Source organism: Callithrix jacchus, chromosome 1, assembly GCF_049354715.1.
Source record: "Callithrix jacchus isolate 240 chromosome 1, calJac240_pri, whole genome shotgun sequence".
Lineage (NCBI taxonomy): Eukaryota > Metazoa > Chordata > Mammalia > Primates > Cebidae > Callithrix > Callithrix jacchus.
The window spans coordinates 177,325,816-177,348,602 of NC_133502.1; the positions used below are offsets into that span (position 1 = coordinate 177,325,816).

Consider the following 22,787-nt stretch of genomic DNA (forward strand, 5'->3'; position numbering starts at 1 on the left):
ATCCAGCCGCTTGCTTTGAGTCCGGGAGGCAAAATTGTGCCCATTTCAAAGATGTGATGATTAAGGTCTCGAGAGGGCCAGGGCTCGCCCAAGGTTTCTCTGTGATGACAGCTTTACCTCTTTGCTGTTTATTATCAGGTATTGCAAACGGACGAGAGAAAGTGGAGGTACGTGGGGCACATTCCGATTATGGCTGATCCAACTTAGGCGGGAGTCAGAAATACCATCACTGCCCCTTCCTACCCAAGTGACACTGGGAGAGTTACTGAGCCCCTCTGAGCTGTTTTCTATCTCTATAAGGAGGCTGTCAATAGTGTCTCCCTCCTAAGGTATTTGGGAGGATTAAATAATGGAAGCGCCTTGTCTGGCACAGGACTGTCTTGCCTCTCCTGCTGTGAGCCCCCACCTAAAAGGCGGACTTTCCCCTCTGGAGGCTTCAGGCTGTCCTCCTCTGTATCCCCAGGGCCTTCCCCACTCAGCCCTGCCTCTCCACAGCACCTCCCGCTGATACCAGCATCCTCCTCCGCCAACATCTAATTGGCTCCATCCCCGCTCCTCCAGGCTACTCCTCTGACATCTGTTGTTTTTCTCAGCTCAACATCCTTTTTTTGGTTGGGGGAATCGACTTCCGATTCCATGTGATTGGAGGGACTGCCCCTCACCTCATTGGATGGCGTGCGGGTGGCAGGCTGTGTGCGTGCGTCTCTGCAGAACCAATAACAGGCCTTCCATGAGATTACTGTTTAGATGCTGAGAGGAAGGGGCATTGTTTTGGATCTCGAGCCTAAGGAATGGGATATAAGGCAACCGGGAGCCATCTTTACACTGTGAGGAGAGGACCTATCCTGTCTGTGGCTGGAGAAAATGAGACCAACCTTTTTTTTTTTTTTTTTTGAGACGGAGTTTCACTCTTGTTATCCAGGCTGGAGTGCAATGGCGTGATCTCGGCTCACTGCAACCTCTGCCTCCTGGGTTCAAGCAATTCTCCTGCCTCAGCCTCCCGAGTAGCTGGGATCACAGGCACTCGCCACCATGCCCAGCTAATTTTTTGTATTTTTAGTAGAGACGGGGTTTCACCATGTTGACCAGGATGGTCTCGATCTCTTGACCTCGTGATCCACCCACCTCGGCCTCCCAAAGTGCTGGGATTACAGGCTTGAGCCACCGCGCAGGACCAACTTATTTTTATTTATTTATTTATTTTGAGACGGAGTCTCCCTCTATTGCCCAGGCTGGAGTGCAGTGGCTCAGTCTCGGCTCACTGCAACCTCCGCCTCCTGGATTCAAGCAATTCTCTTGCCTCAGCCTCCCGAGTAGCTGGGACTACAGGCACGCGCCACCACGCCTGGCTAGTTGTTTTTGTTTTGGTATTTTTAGTAGAGACTGGGCTTTACCCTATTGGCCAAGCTGGTCTTGAACTCCTGACGTCGTGATCCACCCACCTCAGCCTCCCAAAGTGCTGGGATTACAGGCATGAGCCACTGCGCCTGGCTGGAGACCAATTTATAAAGACACATAGAGATAGATAAGCAGCACTAAAGTGGGGAGCAGGGAGATGGTCCAAACAACTTTGAACCCTCTAGATCCAGCTGTTCCTGAAGCCAATACTAACTCTGCAGCCCCTGGTTGCAAGAGCCAATGAATTCCCACCTTTTTTTTTTTTTTTTTGACACGGAATCTTGCTCTGTTGCCAGATAGCTAATTTTTGTATTTATATTTTTTTTTTAGGTGGGATTACAGGCACACACCACCACTGGTCTCGAACTCCTGACCTCATGATCCACCCACCTTGGCCTTCCAAAGTGCTAGAATTATAGGCATGAGCCACTGCACCTGGTCTGATTTTTGTATTTTTAGTAGAGACGGGGTTTCACCATGTTGGCCAGGATGGTCTCAATATCTTGACCTTGTGAACTGCCTGCCTCGGCCTCCCAAAGTGCTGGGATTACAGGTGTGAGCCACGATGCCCAGCCATTTTTTTTTTTTTTAGACAGAGCCTCACTCTGGAGTGCTGCAGTGGTGCAATCTGGGCTGACTGCAATTTCCACCTCCTGGGTTCAGTTGATTCTCCTGCCTCAGCCTCCGCAGTAGCTGGGACTGCAGGTGCATGCCACCACACCTGGCTAATTTTTGTATTTTTAGTATAGACAGGGTTTCACCATGTTGGTCAGGCTGGACTTGAACTCCTGACCTTGTGATCCACCCACCTCTGCCTCCCAAAGTGCTGGGATTATAGGCGTGAGCCACCGCACCGGCCAGAGGTCACCTTTCTTAGTGAGACTCAGTAGAATTGCTTTACGTCAGTCTACTTTTGGAGAGGTAGGTCTTGTTTAAAGGTGCTGCATAGCAAAATATAGTTTCTTTTTCTCTCTCCTTCAACTTTCATTGTAAGCTCAGGAGCACATGTGCAGGACGTGCAGGTTTGTTACACAGGCAAACGTGTGCCACAGTGGTTTGCTGCACAGCTCATCCTATCACCTAGGTTTTTTTTTTTTAGATGGAGTCTTGCCCTGTCGCCCAGGCTGGAGTGCCGTGGCATGATCTCAGCTCACTGCAATCTCTGACTCCCAGGCTCAAGTGATTCTCCTTCCTCAGCCTCCCAAAGTGCTGGGATGACAGGTGTGAGCCACTGCACCCAGCCTGGCCACACGATTTTAAAATGAGATCTCTCAATGTGCCAGGTTCTGTGCTGGGCTACAGCAGAGCCTCCATGTGTCTTGTTGCTCCCAGTCCAATGCGGGAGACTAAACAAAGCAATTTTAGCTCCATGAGATAAGTAGGTGCTGTGATGGAATGAGCAGGAACTAGTGTTCCTGATACAGGAAATGGCAGGTACCAAGCCAAGGAGCTAGAGGAGGAGCACCTGGCACATCCGGAGGACCTTGTTTTCCCTCCTTTACTGTGGCAACCTTGAAGTAAGAAGTCATACCAGGCCAGGCGTGGTGGCACATGCCTGTAATCTCAACACTGTGGAAGGCTGAGGTGGGAGGATTGCTTAAGCCCAGGAGTTTGAGACCAGCCTGGCAACATAGTGGGACCCCATTTCTACAAAAAAAAAACAAAAATTAGATGTGCATGGGAGTACACATCTGTGGCCCCAGCTACTTGGGAGGCTGAGGTGCAAGGACTGCTTGAGCCCAGGAGGTCGAGGCTGCAGTGAGCTGTGACTGTGCCATTGCACTCAGCCTGGACAAAGTGAGACCTTGGTCTCAAAAAAAAAAAATAAAAAAATGAAGTCACTTCACCTTTCTGAGTCTCAGTGTCCTTGTCTGTGAAATGGATTACTGCCAGTGTTCTAAGGAAGCAGAAGGTCCATGAAGCACTTAGCACAGGGCCTGGCACAGAGATGAAGGTTCAGCAGTGTTGGCTGCTGCTGGCAGGCACTGCCCTCATTCCCTCCCAGGCACAGACGCCCCACCAGGGTTCCGAGGCAAACACCTGATGCCCTTCCTGCCAGGTCCTGTGGGTGGCCAGTGGCAGGGGCTCTCACCCAGGGGAGAGAGAGGCCAGGTCCAGGCCCTGCAGGTGGTGGAGAAGAGGGGACCTTAGCTTCACAGAGCCTGTGGGAGGAGTCAGTGCTCAGCTTCCAGAAACGCTTAAGCCTGCTCTGATACCCAGGCTTAAAACCTCACATAGAGAATAAAATCCACACACTCACTGTGGCCTGTAAAGGGTGTGACCATATCATTTCTTAGTCCAGCCAGGCAGCTCTGAGGATGTGAAGCCACTGTCGATAGTGGTGCGGGACCACAGGTGTCAGTCAGGATGGCCCTGGGCCATGCTGCAGTCTGGCCACCTCACAATTTGGCCCCAGCGACTTCTTGGTCCCCTCCCACTGCACCCTTGATCCTCACGCTGCCAGGGCCACATGGGGCTGCTTCTCTGTCCACCCTGGCAGGACCCTCTGCTGAGGATGCTCTTTTCCTCAGCACCTTGGGCCAGACCTGGGCAGCCTCTGTCTTTTCACTGCGTTTGGCTCCACTCTGTCCTCTTGTGAGAAGCCTCCCAGACACATGGGGACACCACACTGGCTCCTCCCCCTCTCCCCGAAGCACTGTGGCCCAGTGGAGTCCAGTCTTCCCTGACCAGCCTGCCCACTCCCACCTGCTGGCCAGAGACACCTAGTCTGCTGCCTTCTCCCCACTGGTGGCACAGAGTTGTAATCTCCTATTTGCCATCTGTCTCCCCCATCAGGCTGAGCTGTCCTAGGCAGGCACCCTCTTGGACTGGTTGCCAGCTGTGTCCTCAGTGGGCACAGGGGTGTGAAGAGAAGGCAGAGGAAACAGGTACTCCAGTTCAGTCCACTGCCACCTGTCCCCAGGCTGTAGCCTTTAACCCACCAAACGCACCCCTCCCTACCCCAGAACTACCCATACTGTAGCCCCCGAGAGGGGTAGCTCGAGCCCTGCTCTGGAGCCTGGAAGCCAGGCTAGCAATCCCTTCAACACAAAAGACGCTCTGTTCTCCACTTTGCACAAAAATGTATTTCTGTGACATCCCAAAGTACAGACATTTCCCCCAGACCCCAGGGGATAAAGCAATGAGGTGTGAACTCTGCCAGGGTCTGGCCGGGGCCACTGAGCGTGGGATGGAAGGGAGCGCCGCATGCGGCCCATCTGCCAAGCTGGGGGAACACAAGGCTGCTGCCCCTTCCTAGGGCAGGAGGGAGAAGCTCCAGGAGAAAAAGGCCAGGTGTCTCTCCCAAAGCTGCTCACCCGGTTATCCTGCCTGGAGGCAGAAATGCTAAAAACACCGAAAAACAGGCCCCTAGAAGGAAAAGGGAAGAAAAAGCCATCACCCGAAGGCTGCCTCCAGGGTTTGGCTGCTCCCCAGGCTCCTGCAGTCCACAAGTGTCCCATGAGAGCAGCGTCCATTGGGGGAGGAGCGAATCAAGGGAGGATCGAGAGAGCTGGCACCTCTCAGGTTTCCAAGGTAAAGCCTGGGGCCAGGAGGAACAGCCTGGGAGGCCCAAGCGGCCACTGCAGGGCAGTCCGAGTGCTGGTCTGGAGGAGGCTGTGTGGCTACTGTGGGTGAAAGGCTGGCGTGGGACCTCTGCCTCTGAGAGGCATGGAGTCGTCTGGGCAGCAGGGCAGGCTGGGATGAGGAGGCAGGCTCAGTTCTGCTGGTGGGAACGCCTGGGCAGGTGAGGGTTGTGGAGTGAGGAAGCAATTCCCTGGCTCCAGAAGAGGCTGGCTTCCAGGGCGGGGGCAGGTTCTGGATGTGTTTGGCAGAAGGGGCAGTGGAATCTGCCCTGAGTTCTGGCCATCCCTGGGCTGGGGCCTTCCACAGCCTGGGACCTGATGGGAGACTAGGAGGCAGCCTCCATAGCAGCGTGGCCTCAGGCAGGCCTGGCTGGACAGCAGCAGGGCCACTGGGCGCCCTGCTCCTAGGGGGTCTTTGGGGGCAGGGCTGCCTGAACCTCAGCCTAGGAATGGCTCACTTTCTTGCCCCAGATGGCCCATAGCTGGGAGCACCAAGGCTTTTGGGAGACCCAGTGGGGTAAGTCCTATTCCCCAAACCCCATCAGCTGCGCCCGGGAGCCAAGGTGGGGTTCTCAGATGTGAGCAGTGGGTCAGGATGCTGGAGTAGGCTGTCCATGGCCTGCTCCTCTCATCAGAGTAAGCCAGGCCAGGATCTGAGTTTACTGGACAAGGACTGGACACTCAACATTATAGGCATTTAGTCCGGCTGGGGTAGGAGTGAATGTGGCAGCGATGAAGGCTTTGAGTGGGCTTGAGAATGGCCAAGGAAGTGGCAGGGACTCCGGGAGTGTTGCTTTTGTTTTGTACAGAAATCATACACACAAAACTTCACACTTCCTAACCAAAAAAAATATATATATATATAATATATATATATATATCACTAATGTTAAGGAAAAGCATCGGTTGTGCAAAAGTCCCCCGTGTCTCTTCACCCCATGGGAGGCTCCCCATAAGGGGCCCGCCCAGTGGGCTGCTTCAGCGCACTTCCTCCCCGCCTGTGGTCCAGAGTGGTGGCGGCCTTGGGGGCGGAGGCCTCTATCTGGACGTGTCCATGTTCTCCTCTTTAAAGTTACTGCAGTGCTCAATCACCTTGCTGGAGACAATGGGGGAAGACAGGATTGGAGGGTGGGCTTGGCAGAGGTGAGCCCAGCCCCTCCTAGGTCATCAGGCAGCTGGTGAACACATGTTCATAGTGATGGTGACAGTGACCGAATGATGTGGACAGAGGGGTTGGCAGAGTGGCCAGCATGTGTAGGGACCCAGGGAATGGCACCTGTGGCCATGAATGCCACCACCAGCCATCCTTCCCTCCCTTCCTTCCCATGCCCCTCTTCCCCCACCCCCAGTCCCAGGGCATCTGGATAGAGGGGGGTCCCCAAATCAGCCCAGGCCTGACCTCCAAAACACTTTGGAACTTTATTTAGCGACCTCTTCCTTTTTTCTCCTGCACACTAGACCCTTCTCTTTCCAGAAGTCCACCAGTGGTCCCCAAACTGACTACACATCAGATTCCCCCAGAGGCCCAGATCCAGTGGCAGGTCCAGGGTGGGGCAGGGGCAGCTAGGGCCCAGTGCTCCAGCTCAGATTTCAAATCTTGACCGCCCCAGACTGACCCCTGCCAACCATCACTGTCAGCTGTCACCTTGGACCCCAGACAGCTTGTCCATTCAACACCAAGCCTCTGAGTTGGGAGCTTCACTGCAGCCTCCATGTGTTCAAGGGGTGTCCCAATGCATTTTAGGAGGCAAATACTCAGAGTAGGAGAGGGATCAGTGGATAGGCCAAGGGCTTTCTCCTAAGCATTGTCCAGGGTCATTTACTCCTTGCTGTCAGACAGACCAGTGCCTCAGATTCCCATCATAGGCCTTGGAAAAATGTTCAAAGTGACTGCCCTACGTAACTGGTCAGTCTTACCTAGTGCTTCTCAAATTTCCTGGGAATCCCTGTTAACCATGAAAATTCCAGGGCCAGCTGGGCACAGTGGCTCACGCCTATAATCCCAGCACTTTGGTAGGCTGAGGCAGGCAGATCACAAGGTCAGGAGTTCGAGACCAGCCTGACCAACGTGGGAAAACCCCATCTCTACTAAAAATACAAAAATTAGCTGGGTGTGGTGGCATGCACCTGTAATGCTAGCTAGTCAGGAGGCTGAGACAGGAGAATTGCTTGAACCTGGGAGGTGGAGGTTGCAGTAAGCTGAGATCATGCCACTGCACTCCAGCCTGGGTGACAGAATGAGAGTCTATCTCAAAAAAAAAAAAAAAGAAATTTCAGGGCCACCAGCCACCTCCCACCTCCCAGATGCACTAGAAAAGAAAACAAAGGGGACGGCCCTGTCCATTTATTGTTTTATTTATTTATTTATATTGTTTGAGACAGAGTCTTGCTCTTTCACTAGGCTGGAGTGCAGTGGCACGATCTCAGCTCACTGCAACCTCCATCTCCCGGATTCAAGCGATTCCCCTGCCTCAGCCTCCTAAGTAGCTGGGACTACAGGTGCGTGCCACCATGTCCAGCTGATTTTTTGTATTTTAGTAGAGACAGGGTTTCACCATGTTGGCCAGGATGGTCTCGATATCCTGACCTCATGATCCACCTGCCTTGGCCTCCCAAAGTGCTGGGATTACAGGAGTGAGCCACCACACCCAGCCTAATTTATTTATTTATTTATTTGAGATAGAGTCTCACTCCATCACCAGGCACCAGGCTGGAGTGCACTGGCCCAACCTTGGCTCACTACAACTTCTGCCTCCCGGGTTCAAGCAATTCTCCTAACTCAGCCTCCCTAGTAGCTAGGACTACAGGTGCACGCCACCACACTCAGCTAATTTTTTTGTATTTTCAGTAGAGACGGGGTTTCACCATGTTGGCCAAGATGGTCTCGATCTCTTGACCTCATGATCCACCCACCTTGGCCTCCCCTGCTTAATTTATTTTTAATTAATTATTTTTTTTGAGACCAAGTAGTGCTCTGTTGCCCAGGCTATAGTACAATGGCACGATCTCCGCTCACTGCGACTTCCGCCTCCCCGGTTCAATTGATTCTCTGCCTCAGCCTCCCAAGTAGGTGGGATTATAGGTGCCCGCCACGATGCCCAGTTAATTTTTGGGGTTTTTTTTTTTTTTTTAGACAGAGTCTTGCTGTGTTGCCAGGCTCCAGGCTGGAGTGCAGTGGTGCGATCTCGGCTCGCTGCAACCTCCACATCCCGGTTGCAAGCAATTCTCCTGTCTCAGCCTCCCGAGTAGCTGGGACTACAGGTGCATGCCACCACACCTGGCTACTTTTTTTGTATCTTTAGTAGAGACAGGGTTTCACCGTGTTGGCTAGGATGGTCTTGATCTCTTGACCTCGTGATCCACCCGCCTCAGCCTCCCAAAGTGCTGGGATTACAGGCTTGAGCCACCAAGCCTGACCAATTTTTGTATTTTTAGTGGAGACAGGGTTTCACCATCTTGGCCAAGCTGGTCTCAAACTCCTGACCTTGTGATTCACCCACCTCGGCCTCCCAAAGTGCTGGGATTACAGGCTTGAGCCACTGTGCCTGACCAATTTTTGTATTTTTAGTGGAGACAGGGTTTCACAATCTTGGCCAAGCTGGTTTCAAACTCCTGACCTTGTGATTTACCCACCTCGGCCTCCCAAAGTGCTGGGATTACAGGCATGAGCCACTGAACGTGGCCTTACATTTTGTTTTATTTAATTAATTAATTAATTATTTTTTTGAGACAGAGTCTCACTCTGTCAGCCAGGCTAGAGTGCAATGGCAGTCTCAGCTCACTGCAACCTCAGCCTCCTGGGTTCAAGTGATTCTCCTGACTCAGCCTCCTGAGTAGGTGGAACTACAGGTGCATACCTGGCTAATTTTTGTATTTTTAGTAAAGACAGGGTTTCACTATGTTGGCCAGGCTGATCTCAAAACCTGACCTCGTGATCCACCCACTTTAGGCTCCCAGAGTGCTGGGATTAAAGGCGTGAGCCACCACACCCGGCCTCTATTTTATTTTTTTGAGACAGAGTCTCACTCTGTTGATCAACCTGGAGCACAGTGGCATGATCTTGGCTCACTGCAACCTCCACCTCCTGGGTTCAAGCCATTCTCCTGCCTCAGCCTCCCAAATAGCTGGGATTACAGGTGTGCACCATCAGGCCCCCCTAATTTTTCTTTTCTTTTTTTTTTTTTTGAGACAGAGTCTCGCTCTGTTGTCCAGGCTGGAGTGCAGTGGCACAATCTCAGCTCACTGCAACCTCCACCTCCCAGGTTTAAGCGATTCTCCTGCCTCAGTCTCCTGAGTAGCTGGGATTATAGGCACGCGCTACCATGCCTGGATAATTTTTCGTATTTTTAGCAGAAATGGGGTTTCACCATATTGGCCAGGCTGGTCTCGAACTCCTGACCTTGTGATATGCCCTCCTTGACCTCCCAAAGTGCTGGGATTACGGCCACCTCACCCACTTTGCCAGGCCAATTTTTGTATTTTTAATAGAGATGGGGTTTTACCATGTTAGCTGGTCTCAAACTCCTGACCTTAAGTGATCCACCCACCTCAGCCTCCCAAAGTGCTGGGATTACAGGTGTGAGCCACCACATCTGGCCTTCACCAGCCTGGCCAACATGGTGAAACCTCATCTCTACTAAAAATATGAAAATTAGCTGGCTGTGGTGGTGTGTGCCAGTAATCCCAGCTGGTCTGGAGGCTGAAGCAGGAGAATCACTTGAAGCCGGGGGGTGGAGGCTGAAGTGAGTCGAGACTGCACCACTGTACTCCAGCCTGGGTGACAGAGTGAGACTCTGTCTCAAAAAAAAAATTTTTTTTTTGAAATAGGGTCTTACTGCATCACCCAGGCTGGAGTACAGTTGCACAATCAAAGCTCACCTGGCTGGGTGCAGGGTGGCACACACCTGTAATCCCAGTACCTTGGGAAGCTAAGGTGGGAGGATCTCCTGAGCCCAGGAGTTTGAGACCAGTCTAGGCAACATAGTGAGACCCTACCTCTACAAAAAATACAAAAATTAGCTGGGTGTGGTGGTGCACACCTGTAGTCCCAGCTGCTTGGGAAGCTGAGGTGAGAGAATTACCTGAGTCTGGGGAGGGGCAGTGAGCCATGATCATGCCACTGTACTCCAGCCTGGGCAACAGTAAGACCCTGCCCCCGCCCCCCTCAAGAAAAAGCTCACTGTAGCCTCAAACTCCTGGGCTCAAATGATCCTTCTGCCACAGCCCCCCAAGTAGCTAATACTACAGGTGCACACCACCATACCCAGCTTATTTCTAATTTTTTTTTGTAGAGACAGGATCTTGCCATGTTGCCCAGGCTGGTCTCAAACTCCTGGCCTCAAGCCTCAGCCTCCTGAAATGTTGGGATTACAGACATGAGCCACTGCACCTGGACTTACTTACTTTCTCTTTCTTTCTTTCTCTCTTTCTTTCCTTCTTTAAATAAGAGATGGGGTCTGTTTGTTGCACAGGCTGGAGTTCAGTGTCATGATTATGGTCATAACTCACTGCAGCCTGCACCTCCTAGGCTCAAGCGATCTTCCTACCTCAGCCCCACTGAGTAGTTGGGACTACAGGTGCCTACCACCATCCCTGGCCAAATTTTTGTTTTATTTTGTTTTTTACAGATGAGTCTCGTGATGTTTCCCAGGCTGGCCTCAAGTAATCCTCCTGCCTTGGCCTCCCAAAGTGCTGGGATTACAATCATGAGCCACTGCATCTGGCCAGCAGTGCCTTTGACTGCATATAATAGCAGAACCAGCTGACATTTCCCTCCCCTGGCCCAGGAAGTGGTGTCTGAGTAGCTTCTGAGTTCCTGGCCCGTCCTGTTTTCCTCTATATGGTTCAGAGCCATGACAAAAGTGTACTGGGGTCAGCTTGACTGTTCTCCCTTCTAGAATGAATCCTGGAGAAAACAAGGTCATTCCTGCTGATTTGGACACATTGCATCCCTGAGTCTCTCGTGTCCTGAGAACTGGAGGCAGTGACATTTTGGAGGCTGCAGTGAAAGCCACACAGCCATGGAAGGCCGAGACTCCACCATGTTTGTGACCTTCACATTCAGAAAACTCACTCGCACTCTGCCTCATCTTATCTCTAGAATGTATTTTACCACACTGTGTCCCTTCTTTAGTGGGAATGTCTTTGGCCAAAAATAATGAAAGTTCAAACCTGACTTGCTAATGTCCACTGATGAGAGGAGATGGAATTTGTTGGAAATAAAAGAAAACTAAGCTTACAAATGAGGGCCCTGATGCTCCGTTCAGAGCTTGGTCATCTAGTTTTCAGCCATATTGTGGCTGAGATGACATTTAGAGAGGACTCAGCTGGACATCAATACACTGTCCACCTCCACACTCAACCCCAAGCTGCACTGGAAATTTCAGCCATTCCTAACTTCCAGAGGGCCCCCACCGTGTCCTTAATCCCCCAAATTAAGGTTCCAGGCAGAAACACACTGCTTGTCTCTTACCGGGCCATTTCCTTGGTCTCCTGCCGTGCGGTCGCCATCTTTATTATGTCCCTCAGAAGGGGCATCCCTCCTTCTTTGATCAGTAGAGGGCAGTACTTGTCCGCTGTGGGATAGGAGTAGACAGCAGAGGATCAGGATGGGTCTTCTTATCACCCTGAGGCCCAGAAACCCACCCTGTCTGGTGGTTTACATCAGGTTTACATCCTGGTGTCGGGTGTAAAGACAGGCCTTGGTGGGGACAGTGCTAGAAATAGGGGCAAGCGATGTGTGCCCAGCCCCATGGGTGGGAGTTCTATGTCCATGTAGGGGAAGCAAGGGGTGAGTCCTTGGTTTGAAGTTGCATTTATTTCCAGAGCTCATTCTTTTTTTTTCAAAAAAATTTTATATATATAGATAGATAGATAGATAGATAGATAGATAGATAGATAGATGATAGATTTTGAGACAGAGTCTCAGTCTGTCACCCAGGCTGGAGTGCAGTGGTGCAATCTCGGCTCACTGTAACCTCTGCCTCCTGGGTTCAAGTGGTTCTCATGCCTCAGCCTCCAGAATGGCTGGGATTACAGGTGCGTACCACCATATCCAGCTGATTTTTTGTATTTTTAGTAGAGATGGGGTTTCACCATGTTGGCCAGGCTGATCTTGAACTCCTGACCTCAGGTGACTCTGCCCGCCTTGGCCTCCCAAAGTGCTGGGATTATAGGTTTGGGCCACAGTGGCCCGGCCATATCACACACACACACACACACACACACACACACACACACACACACACACATATTTTGAGATGGAGTCTCACTCTATCACCCAGGCTGGAGTGTAGTGGTGTGATCTCAGCTCACTGCAACCTCTGCCTCCTGGGTTCAAGCGATTCTCCTGCCTCAGCCTCCCTAGTAGCTATGACTATAGACACGTGCCATCACACGTGGCTAATTTTTGTATTTTAAGTAGAGACAGGGTTTTGCTATGTTGGCCAGGCTGGTCTCGAACTCTTACGCTCAAGTGATCCACCCACCTCAGCCTCCCAGTGTGCTAGGATTACAGGCATAAGCTGATGCACTCAGCCTAATTTTTTTTTAAAGTAGAGACAGGGTCTCACCATGTTGCCTATGCTAGTCTCAACCTCCAGGGCTCAAGCAGTCCTCCCAACTCAGCCTCCCAAAGTTCTGGAAATACAGGCATCAGCCATTGTGCCTGGCCTCCAGTGCTCATACTATGGAAAATGTCACCCAAACCAGTGAAACCAGTGGCTCCTAAAGATGGTGATCCTTTGAGAAGTTTCTGTAAAAATATAGATTTCTAAGCCCTGTCCCTGGATATTCTTTTTCAACAGATCCAAGGACCAAGACCAGGTGATTCTGGTGGCCTGCCAGGTTGCAATCAGCTGGTGGTATGGTATTTTTCTCATGCAGACAGCATGGAGACTTTTATTTTATTATTGGAGTTGGGCGTCTCCCTGTGTTGCCCAGGCTGGAGTGCAGTGGCTATTCACAGGCATGATCATAGCTCATTGCAGCTGGAAACTCCAGACCTCAGGCAATTCTGTCTCAGCCTCCTGAATAGCTGGTGTGCACTACTGTGCCCAACTGGCATAGAGATTTTGGACGGTCTCTGCATATGGAAGCAGGAAGCATTAAGAAAGCTGGCTGGGGCCAGGCGCAGTGTCTCAAGCCTGTAATCCCAGCACTTTTGGGGCCGAGGTGGGTGGATCACGAGGTCAAGAGATTGAGACCATCCTGGTCAACATGGTGAAACCCTGTCTCTACTAAAAATACAAAAAAATTAGCTGGGCATGGTGGCGTGTGCCTGTAATCCCAGCTACTCAGGAGGCTGAGGCAGGAGAATTGCCTGAACCCAGGAGGCAGAGGTTGCAGTGAGTCGAGATCGCACCATTGCACTCCAGCCTGGGTAACAAGAGTGAAACTCCGTCTCAAAAAAAGAAAAGAAAAGAAAAGAAAGCTGGCTGGGAACTCTGCACAGGTATTTCCTCTGCCAGGCCTGCTTCTGGTGATGAGACAGGAGTTGCCCAGTAAGCTGGGCATCCCACAAATGCTGGAAAGTGGAGGGCTCTGCTCTGAGGAACAAAAGCTGGCAGCAGCAATTAATGTTCCCTTCCTGGACTACAGACTCCCTGAGAGCACATCTGCTTTCAGCTGGATGAGTGTCTGAACCCAGGACAAGTTGGCACTCACGGTAGACAGATACGAGGTTGTACAGGGCCCAGGTTGCCCAGTGCTGGCTGACAGGAGAGATTCCCTGGGGAAGGAGGCGGAGAATTGGTTCAAATGACCTGCAGGAAGAGAAATCAAGGTCACTGTGGATGCTGGGGTCGGGGAGTGTGTCTTTTCTAGTCTGAGGTTTCCCCCCACTGGAGAATCGTAGTGACCATGACAGGCTGGCAGGATGCCAAGGAGAAAGGGCAGCTGGCCCTGCATGCCCCTGGCAAGTTGCACAATGAGGCTCCTTTGGAGAAAGGATAAAGGCATAAGCATGTGAGGGAGGAAGAAGGGACCCAGAAGAGGAGGAGAAGAAAGCTGGAGACCTCAGCATGGAGCAGACGCAGCCTGAGGGGTAGAGAGGAGAGACACCCTGAGAACAGAAGCACGTGTGACTGCTTTTTTTTTTTTTTTTTTTGAGATGGAGTTTTGTTCAGTTGCCCATGCTGGAGTGCAGTGGCGCGATCTCCGCTCACTGCAACTTCTGCCTCCTGGGTTCAAGCGATTCTCCTGCCTCAGCCTCTTGAGTAGCTGGGACTACAGGCATGTGCCACCACCATGCCTGGCTAATTTTTGTATTTTTAGTAGATGCAGAGTTTCACTACGTTGGCCAGGTTGGTCTGAACTCCTGATCTCAAATGATCCACCCGCCTGGGCCTCCCAAAATGCTGGGATTATAGGCGTGAGCCACCATGCCTGGCATTTTGTTGTTTTGTGATACAGGGTCTCGCTCTGCTACCCAGGCTGGAGTGCAGTGGCTCAATCTTGGCTCACTGAGACCTTGATCTTCTAGGCTGTGCAAATGCTCCTCCCACCTCAGCCTCCTAAGGAGCTTGGACTACAGGTGTGCACCACCTGTCTCTACTAAAAATACAAAAAAAAATTTAGCTGGGCATGGTGGTGTGTACCTGTAGTCCCCAGCTACTTGGGAGGCTTAGGCAGGAGAATCCCTTGAACCCAGAACACAGAGGTTACAGTGAGCCAAGATTGCGCCACCATACTCCAGCCTGGGCAACAGAGCAAAATTGTGTCTCAAAAAAAAAATTTTTTTTTTTTTTGCCAGGTGTGGTGGCTCACACCTGTAATCCCAGCACTTTGGGAGGCCAAGGCAGGTAGATTGCCTGAGTTCGGGAGTTCAAGACCAGCCTGGGCAACATGGTGAATCCCCTTCTCTACTAAAATACAAAAAATTAGCCAGGCATGGCAGCGTGTGCCTGTAGTGCCAGCTACTCGAGAGGCTGGGACAGGAGAATGGCTTGAACCTGGGAGGCAGAGGTTGCAGCGAGCCAAGACTGCACTATCGTACTCCATCCAGTCTGGGCAACAGCGCAAAACTCCGTCTCAAAAAAAAATTTTTTTTTGCAGAGGTGAGGTCTCATTATATTGTCCAGGCTGGTGACTGGCCTGTGACTGCTCTTCTGACAAGGGAATTCTGTGGGTCCAAAAGCCTGAAACACCTGTGTGTAAAACTTCTGGGCCAGTGATTCTTCCCAAGAACTATGGCATGGTGGCAAAGCTGAAATGTCAGCCCATTCCTCTCAATATGGGTTTTCTTTTTTCTTTTTTTTTTTTTGAGACGGAGTCTCGCTCTGTCTCCCAGACTGGAGTGCAATGGCAGGATCTCAGCTCACTGCAACCTCTGCCTCCCGGATTCAAACAATTCTGCCTCAGCCTCACAAGTAGCTGGGATTACAGGTGCCCACCACCACACCCAGCTAATTTTTTTATTTTTAGTAGACATAAGGGTTCACCATGTTGGCCAGGCTGGTCTTGAACTCCTGACTCGTGATCCACCTGCCTTGGCCTCCCAAAGTGCTGAGATTACAGGTTTGAGCCACCGTGCCTGGCCCCAATATGGGTTTTCTTTTTTTTTTTCTTTTTTTTACACACAGAAAATAATTTGGTTCCAACACATCCAATATGGATTTTCAAGTGAAATGTCCATCTGTACAGGATGGCACATAGAAAGTGACTCTTTCCTAAAATGACGAGGGAGATCCAGGCCTGGTGATTGGCCATTCAGTCACAATACGGTAGGAACTGATGCCAGCCTGACTTAAAGTAATGAAATCTGTGCACAGAAATGTTGTGGAAGGAGAGACACCAAAATGTCAATAGGGGTTCTCTTTCAGGGAGTGAGATTATGAACAATTCCTGTTTTTTTCCTTCTTGATTTCTTTCTTTTGAGATGGAGTATTGCTGTCACCCAGGCTGGAGTACGTCAAGATCTTGGCTCACTGTAACCTCTGGCTCCCAGGTTTAAGTGATTCTCATGCCTCAGCCTCCCAAGTAGCTGGTATTATAAGTGCCCACCGCCATGCCTGGCTAATTTTTATATTTTTAGCAGAGACAGGGCTTTCACTGTGTTGGTCAGGCTGGTCTGTAACTCCTGACCTCAGGTGATCCGCCTGCCTCAGCTCCCAAAGTGCTGGGATTACAGGTGTGAGCCACCGTGCCCAGACCCAGCCCTGTTTTATTTTGTTTTGTTTTGTTTTCTTTCTTTCTTTTTAAGAAATGGAGTCTCATTCTGTCTCCCAGGCGGGAGTGCAGTGGCATAATCTAGGCTCCGTGCAGCCTTGACTTCCGGGGATCAAGTCATCCTCCTGCCTCAGCCTCCCCAGTAGGTGGGACTACAGGTGTACACTATCATGCCGGCTGATTTTTTTTTTTTTTTTGAGACCGAGTCTTGCTCTGTTAACAGGCTGGAGTGCAGTGGCTAGATCTGAGCTCACTGCAACCTCCACCTCCTGGGTTCAAGCGATTCTCCTGCCTCAGCCTCCTGAGTAGCTGGGATTACAGGTGTGTACCACCACACCTAGCTAATTTTTGTATTTTTAGTAGAGATGGGGTTTTGTCATGTTGGCCAGGTTGGTTTGAACTCTTGACCTCGTGATCTGCCCACTTCAGCTTCCCAAAGTGTTGGGATTACAGGTGTGAGCCACCACGGTCAGCCTTATTTTTAAAATTTTTAGTAAAGAGGTCTTACTATGTTGCCCAAGCCTGTCTTGAAATCTTAGGCTTAAGTGAGCCTCCTGCCTTGGCTTCCCAAAGTGCTGGGATTATAGGCGAGAGCTATTGTGCTTGGCCCACCTGTATGGTTCTCCCCCATCCCTCCCCACAAATAAGTAGGTATCAATGGTTTGTAAAGAGCAGGCTTGGGTACATGCAGATGTTGGCACGCATGACAAATGCTCCAAGCTGCATGGGTGAGATGGTGCCCTTATGTATGCTCTGTGCTGTCTGCAGCTATGCATCAGTGAGTGAGAACAGAACCCCACAGAGGACCAGAAGAAAAGCGGGAGCTCTGAGCAGACCTTGATGGCATGAGCGTCCTACCCAGCACTTTCCCCATATTCCACACTGTATCCCTGCTCCCCACCCTGCCCGCACCTGTAATTGATGTTTCTCCGAGAGTTGATGTCCCAGCTCTGGATGGCGGCCCACATGCGCTCCTCCACCTCCTTGCGCTGGGGCTCACAGACGCCCCAGGCCTCGGGCCCATCAAACATGATGTGGGAGAGGACGCCACAGGCATTGTAGGAAACCTCGATCCCATCGGCCTTGCTTTCCAACAGATTGCTGCCAGGAGAAAGACCGAGAAATGGAGTCCCACTCCCCCAGTTTCTCTTCAGATGCCAGCTGCAGGATCCCAACTTAAAACTAGAAGCAAGAGGTGCTACTTATTTCTTTATCCCATATTGTCTATACTCAGACTAATTCTAAAGGGATTTGAGGTCATTTAAGATATAACTGCAAAAGGATCACTTATGAAGGATTGAATGAATAAGAAACCACATTATCAATGGAAAATGACATTTATAGCAAACCTAGGCTAAGAGCAATTGTGCAACTGAGCATACACTAGAGCTCTGAGCATCCTGGCAGCCAAGGCAAAAAGGGAAAGGAACAAAAATACAAACCTGAAGACGCTGATGAACTGGGAAGTCATTAGCTGAGGCCGCAGCTCCTTCACTTCTGCCACATTCCCCAAGAGTCCCAGCATATTCCTATGCAGTTCCTGCTTCTCTGGGAATTCCTGGGAAAATAAGAGCCAATGGGGCCATATCAATTAGTACTTAATGACTTAGTATCTGGTATTGTTAACCACAAAGTTTCATAGGCTTCTGGCCATGCCAACTAGACAAAGAGGAGGTATATATTACCGCCCTCCTACCCTCCAATGCACCTAAGTCAGTGCCGGGCACACTAAGGGATTAAAGAGGTGGGGATTCCTTGCCACAGAGACAAGGGCTGATTAAGTCTGACCTATGGGACAGATGTGGTTCTGTTCACCAAAGCTCAGAATACTAGTTTAAAGGACCCTCCTAGAAATTAGAGCAGGAAAACAGAGGATATGTTTTAGGATGAACAGACATGCTGTCCAGCACAAATCATAGTGGGCTCTAGCCAGCTGTGGGCAGGCTGAGAGCCACTGCAGAGAAGACAGGGAGAGGCCTTCCCTTGCAGCCAGGGCTCTCAGGGGGCCCCACCAGGCCATCTGGGTCTGGAGTATCTCTCTGCAGCAAATCCTGGGTGGGTGGGCCTGAGTCTGTCCCCACTGCCCTTCTCCAGGAAGCATGGGTGAGAGGTGCTGCGGATATGGTTGGTGGGAAGCGTAGGGACAGAAGAGGTGCCATGCAGGCAGTTGAGGCAGCTCTGCTGCAGGAGGTGGATGCTACCTTCAGGCAGTCCAGGAAGAGCTTCATGCCATTGAAATTGAGGAACATCTTGCAGTTGTCAGGAGTTTCATCTGTGATGTTCCACAGGGCGCTCCAGGAGAACTCCATGACCTGGTCACACTGTGAGGGCAGGGCAGGGCTCAGTTGAGGCTCCCAGTGCCTGGGGAGGGGGGTCCCCTGACAAAACATGGACCTTCCCCAGGGGCAGCCCAGGCCCTTCACGGGCTGCAGAAAGGACAGCGTGGCTACGTGAAGACTCAACTTACGATCTTGTCCAGCAGCTTCTTCTGAATCAGCTTCAGCATGGTCTGCAGGCAGAGACGAGAACCTGCTACAGTACCAGGGCTCAAGAACTCCCACCCCACCACAAACCCAAGATGGAGGGGAGGCTCAGAGACACCGTGGCTAGTTCAGGAGTCTTGACAAGATCAGGTTTCCGTATCTTCAGGGGAGGCTATTTGAAAGCATCCACGCCTCAGCCCCTTGGTACTTGGCATCAGGAGTACCAAGGAGTACTTGGCATTCCTGGCCCTGACTCCCCTGTGACTTTGGGCACAGCCCTTCCTGCTGGGGCTTGAGCTTCCCTACCCATCAAATGAGAAGAGAACAGAAGCTCTTGAGCTCCTTCGTCATTCTTCCCTTCCTTTCACCAGTGGTATTTATCGCCTCCCCACTGGGCTCCAGGGCCCATGCCAGGAAGTGCTTGGGGACACAATGACAGAAGGACAGCATGGCATCTTTCCCTACAGAGCTTATGAAAGCAGGATGAGCAGAGGGATTGTGAGAGAATGACAGCATGCTCTAGGTGGAAGAAATCTATGAGGCCATCAGCAACATTCAGCATTAAGAAATTCTTCCTTTGGTCTAGCCTAAATCCCTCATGCTTCAGCACACTCTCCTCCCTCCCCCAGACTCCCAACTCCAGGCCCTGCTCAGAGACTCTTGCTTAGGGTGGAGAAGTGGTGGGGAGGGGTGGGGAAGAGCAGTGAGGCTCAGGAGGAAGGGGGCAGCCCGCCTGTACGTACCACGACAAAGCCCATCTTGCCCACGGCCTCCTTGTGGTCATTGTCCACCTGGCAGACCAGGGCATTGCACAGGTGCACGGCGATGCGCTGGATGGACTCGTCCTGCCGCGTGGGGTTGAGGATGCTGAGCAGGAGCTCGTTGACCCGGCGGTACTGGAATTCCAGCTCCTCGGGGATGCTGAAGTTGCAGAGCGTCAGGCAGCAGTTCCGCTGCACCTGAGCCAGGAGAGGAGACAAGCGGGGCACATTCAGGGTCAGGCGCAGGAGCAGGGCTCTACAAGCTCTCTAGTGGCATGAGATCATCCAGAGCTGTGGTAGTCCAGCCGGGTTTTCTGGAAGAGAAGTCTATACAAGTCTTCTTTAAAAAATGTTTTTAAAAATGTGAACTATTTATACAAAAGAAGCATAAAACACAAATGTACACTTTCATAAATAACATAAAGTGAACTCAATGTAACCACCGCCTGCGTCAAGAAACAGAACACAGTCAGCACCCAGAAGTCCCCACTGTCCCTTCTTGATCGTAAGCACCTTAGCCCCTCAACCCCACTAGAGAGACTATTCCTGCTTTTCTTTTTCTTTTTTTTTTTTTTGAGATGAAGTCTTGCTCTGTCAGCAGGCTAGAGTACAGTGGCCCTATCTCGGCTCACTGCAACCTCCACTTCTCTGGTTCAAGCAATTCTCCTGCCTCAGACTCTCCAGTAGCTGGGGTTACAGGTACACCACCACACCTGGCTAATTTTTGTATCTTTAGTAGAGAAGGGTGCAATACCACTGATTTGATAATGAAAACAAAAAAAAAAGAGAAGGGGTTTCCCGATGTTGGCGGGGTTGGTCTCAAACTCCTAGCCTCAAGTGATTTGCCTGCCTCGGCCTCCCAAAGTGTGCTGGGATTACAGTTGTGAGCCACCATGCCCAGCCTTATTTTTTTTGGAGACAGAGTCTTGCTCTGTTGCTGAGGCTGGAGTGCAGTGGCACCATCATGGCTCACTGCAGCCTCAACCTTTGGGACTCAAGCAATCCTCCCTCCTCAGCATCCTGAGTAGCTGGAACTACAGCTGTGTGCCACCATGCCCAGCTACTATTTTGTTTCTTGTAAAGATGGGGTCTCACTATGTTGTCCAGGCTGGCTTCTACCTCCTGGGCCAAGAGATCCTCCTATCTCAGCCTCCCAAAGTTCTGGGATTATAGGCTTGAGCAACTATGCCTAGCCCCCACTAGCCCTGGCTTTCTTTAATTTTGTTTATATATTTTTTGAGACAGGGTCTGACTCTGTCACCCAGGCTGGAGTGTGGTGGCACAATCTCGGCTCACTGTAACTTCTTCCTCCCAGGCTCAAGTGATCCCCCCACCTCAGCCTCCCTAGTAGCTGGGATTACAGGCACACCCCATAGCCCCTGCTCTTTGTTTTTGGGATTTTTTTTTTTTGAGATGGAGTCTTGCTCTGTTGCTCAAGCTGGAGTGCAGTGGCACAATCCTGACTCAGTGCAAACTCTGCCGCCTGGGTTCAAGCAATTCTCTGCCTCAGCCTCCTGAGTAGCTGGGATTACAGGTGCCCGCTACCATGCCCAGCTAATTTTTTGTATTTTTAGTAGAGACAGGGTTTCACCATCTTGGCCAGGCTGGTCTTGACTTCTGACCTTGTGACCCACCTGTCTCAGCCTCTCAAAGTGCTGAGATTTACAGGGGTGAGTACCATGCCCGACCTTTTTTTGTTTTGTTTTTGAGACAGTTTCACTCTTGTTGCAGAGGCTGGAGTGCAGTGGTGAGATCTCAGCTCACTGCAACTGCCACCTCCCAGGTTCAAGTGATTCTCCTGGGTTGGCCTCCCAAGTAGATTACAGGCTCCTGCCATCATGCCCAGCTAATTTTTGTATTTTTAGTAGAGACAGGGTTTTGTCATGTTGGCCAGGCCGGTCTTGAACTCCTGACCTCAGGTGATCCCCCTGCTTCAGCCTCTCAAAGTGCTGGAATTATAGCCACCACACCTGGCTGGCCCCTGCTTCTTACATAGATATTCTATAGGTTTGCAAGATCAACCGTTTTTATACATAGCTGAAATGCATTCATTTTTCATTGCAGCATAGTATTCCACTGTGACACCCCAATTTATTCATACATTCTTCTACTGCTGATGGATGTCTGGGTGACTCCAATGGTTGGCTACAGTGAGTCACGTATTATATACCTGGTTTTTTTTTTTTTTTTTTTTGAGACGGAGTTTCGCTCTTGTTACCCAGGCTGGAGTGCAATGGCGCAATCTCGGCTCACTGCAACCTCCGCCTCCTGGGTTCAGGCAGTTCTCCTGCCTCAGCCTCCTGAGTAGCTAGGATTACAGGCGTGCGCCACCATGCCCAGCTAATTTTTTGTATTTTTAGTAGAGACGGGGTTTCACCTTGTTGACCAGGATGGTCTCGATCTCTTGACCTTGTGATCCACCCGCCTCCCAAAGTGCTGGGATTACAGGCGTGAGCCACCGCGCCCAGCCCTGTATTATACCTGTTATACCTGCAACCTGGTGATGATGAGCATGGGTTGTTTTTTTTTTTTTGAGACGGAGTCTCGCTCTGTTGACCCGGCTGGAGTGAGGGCAATTTTGTGATCTCGGTCACTGCAACCTCGGTCTTTCAGGTTTAAGCAATTCTCCTGCCTCAGTTTCCCAAGTAGCTGGGATTACAGGCGCCTGGCACCAAGCCCAGCTAATTTTTGTATTCTTTTAGTAGAGACGGGGATTCACCATGCTGGTCAGGCTGGTCTCAAACTCCTGACCTCAGGCAATCCACCCGCTTTGGCCTCCCAAAGTGCTGAGATTACAGGCGTGAGCCACCGTGCACCCCTTTTTTTTTGAGAAGTCTTGCTCTGTTGCCTGGTTGGAGTGCAGTGGCGCAATCTTGGCTCACTGCAACGTCTGCCTCCCCAGTTCAAGCGATTCTCCTGCCTCAGCCTCTCAAGTAGCTGGGACTATAGGCGCACAGCACCACACCCAGCTAATTATTTTTTGAGATGGAGTCTTGCTCTGTTGCCCAGACTGGAGTGCAGTGGCACAATCTCTGCTCACCACAACCTCAACCTCCCAGGTTCAAGCGATTGCCTCAGCCTCCCAAGTAGCTTGGACTATAGGCATGCACCACCACATCCAGCTAATTTTTGTATTTTAGTAGAGACAGGGTTTCACCGTGTTAGCCAGGCTGGTCTTGAACTCCTGACTTTCGGTGATCCACCTGCCTTGGCCTCCCAAAGTGCTAAGATAACAGGCGTGATCCACCAGGCCCGGCCCTACTTATTTTTAAGACAGAGTCTCTCTGTTGCCCAGACTAAAGTGCTCCATCATAACTCATTGAAGCCTCGAACTTCCAGGCTCAAGCAATTTTCACACCTCAGCTTCCAAGGTGGCTGGGATTCCCGGGCATGTG

At 51.0% G+C, this 22,787-nt stretch overlaps 1 protein-coding gene across 7 annotated transcripts in view; it reads right to left on the reverse strand.

Annotated features, from left to right (window-relative positions):
• Window positions 1-4,464: 4,464 nt before the first annotated feature.
• Window positions 4,465-22,787, reverse strand: part of ZER1 (zyg-11 related cell cycle regulator) — a 41,549-nt gene continuing 23,226 nt past the window's right edge. For all 7 annotated transcript variants that reach the window (XM_035259668.3, XM_003732057.6, XM_078329040.1 and 4 more), the window contains exons 9-16: window positions 19,375-19,590; window positions 18,616-18,657; window positions 18,350-18,469; window positions 17,591-17,706; window positions 17,061-17,249; window positions 13,647-13,744; window positions 11,455-11,557; window positions 4,465-6,078 (exon numbers count right to left, since the gene is read on the reverse strand). In XM_035259668.3, the coding sequence (XP_035115559.1) occupies window positions 6,021-6,078; window positions 11,455-11,557; window positions 13,647-13,744; window positions 17,061-17,249; window positions 17,591-17,706; window positions 18,350-18,469; window positions 18,616-18,657; window positions 19,375-19,590 (942 nt within the window). In that variant the 3' untranslated portion in view covers window positions 4,465-6,020. The remainder of the gene's footprint in view (window positions 6,079-11,454; window positions 11,558-13,646; window positions 13,745-17,060; window positions 17,250-17,590; window positions 17,707-18,349; window positions 18,470-18,615; window positions 18,658-19,374; window positions 19,591-22,787) is intronic.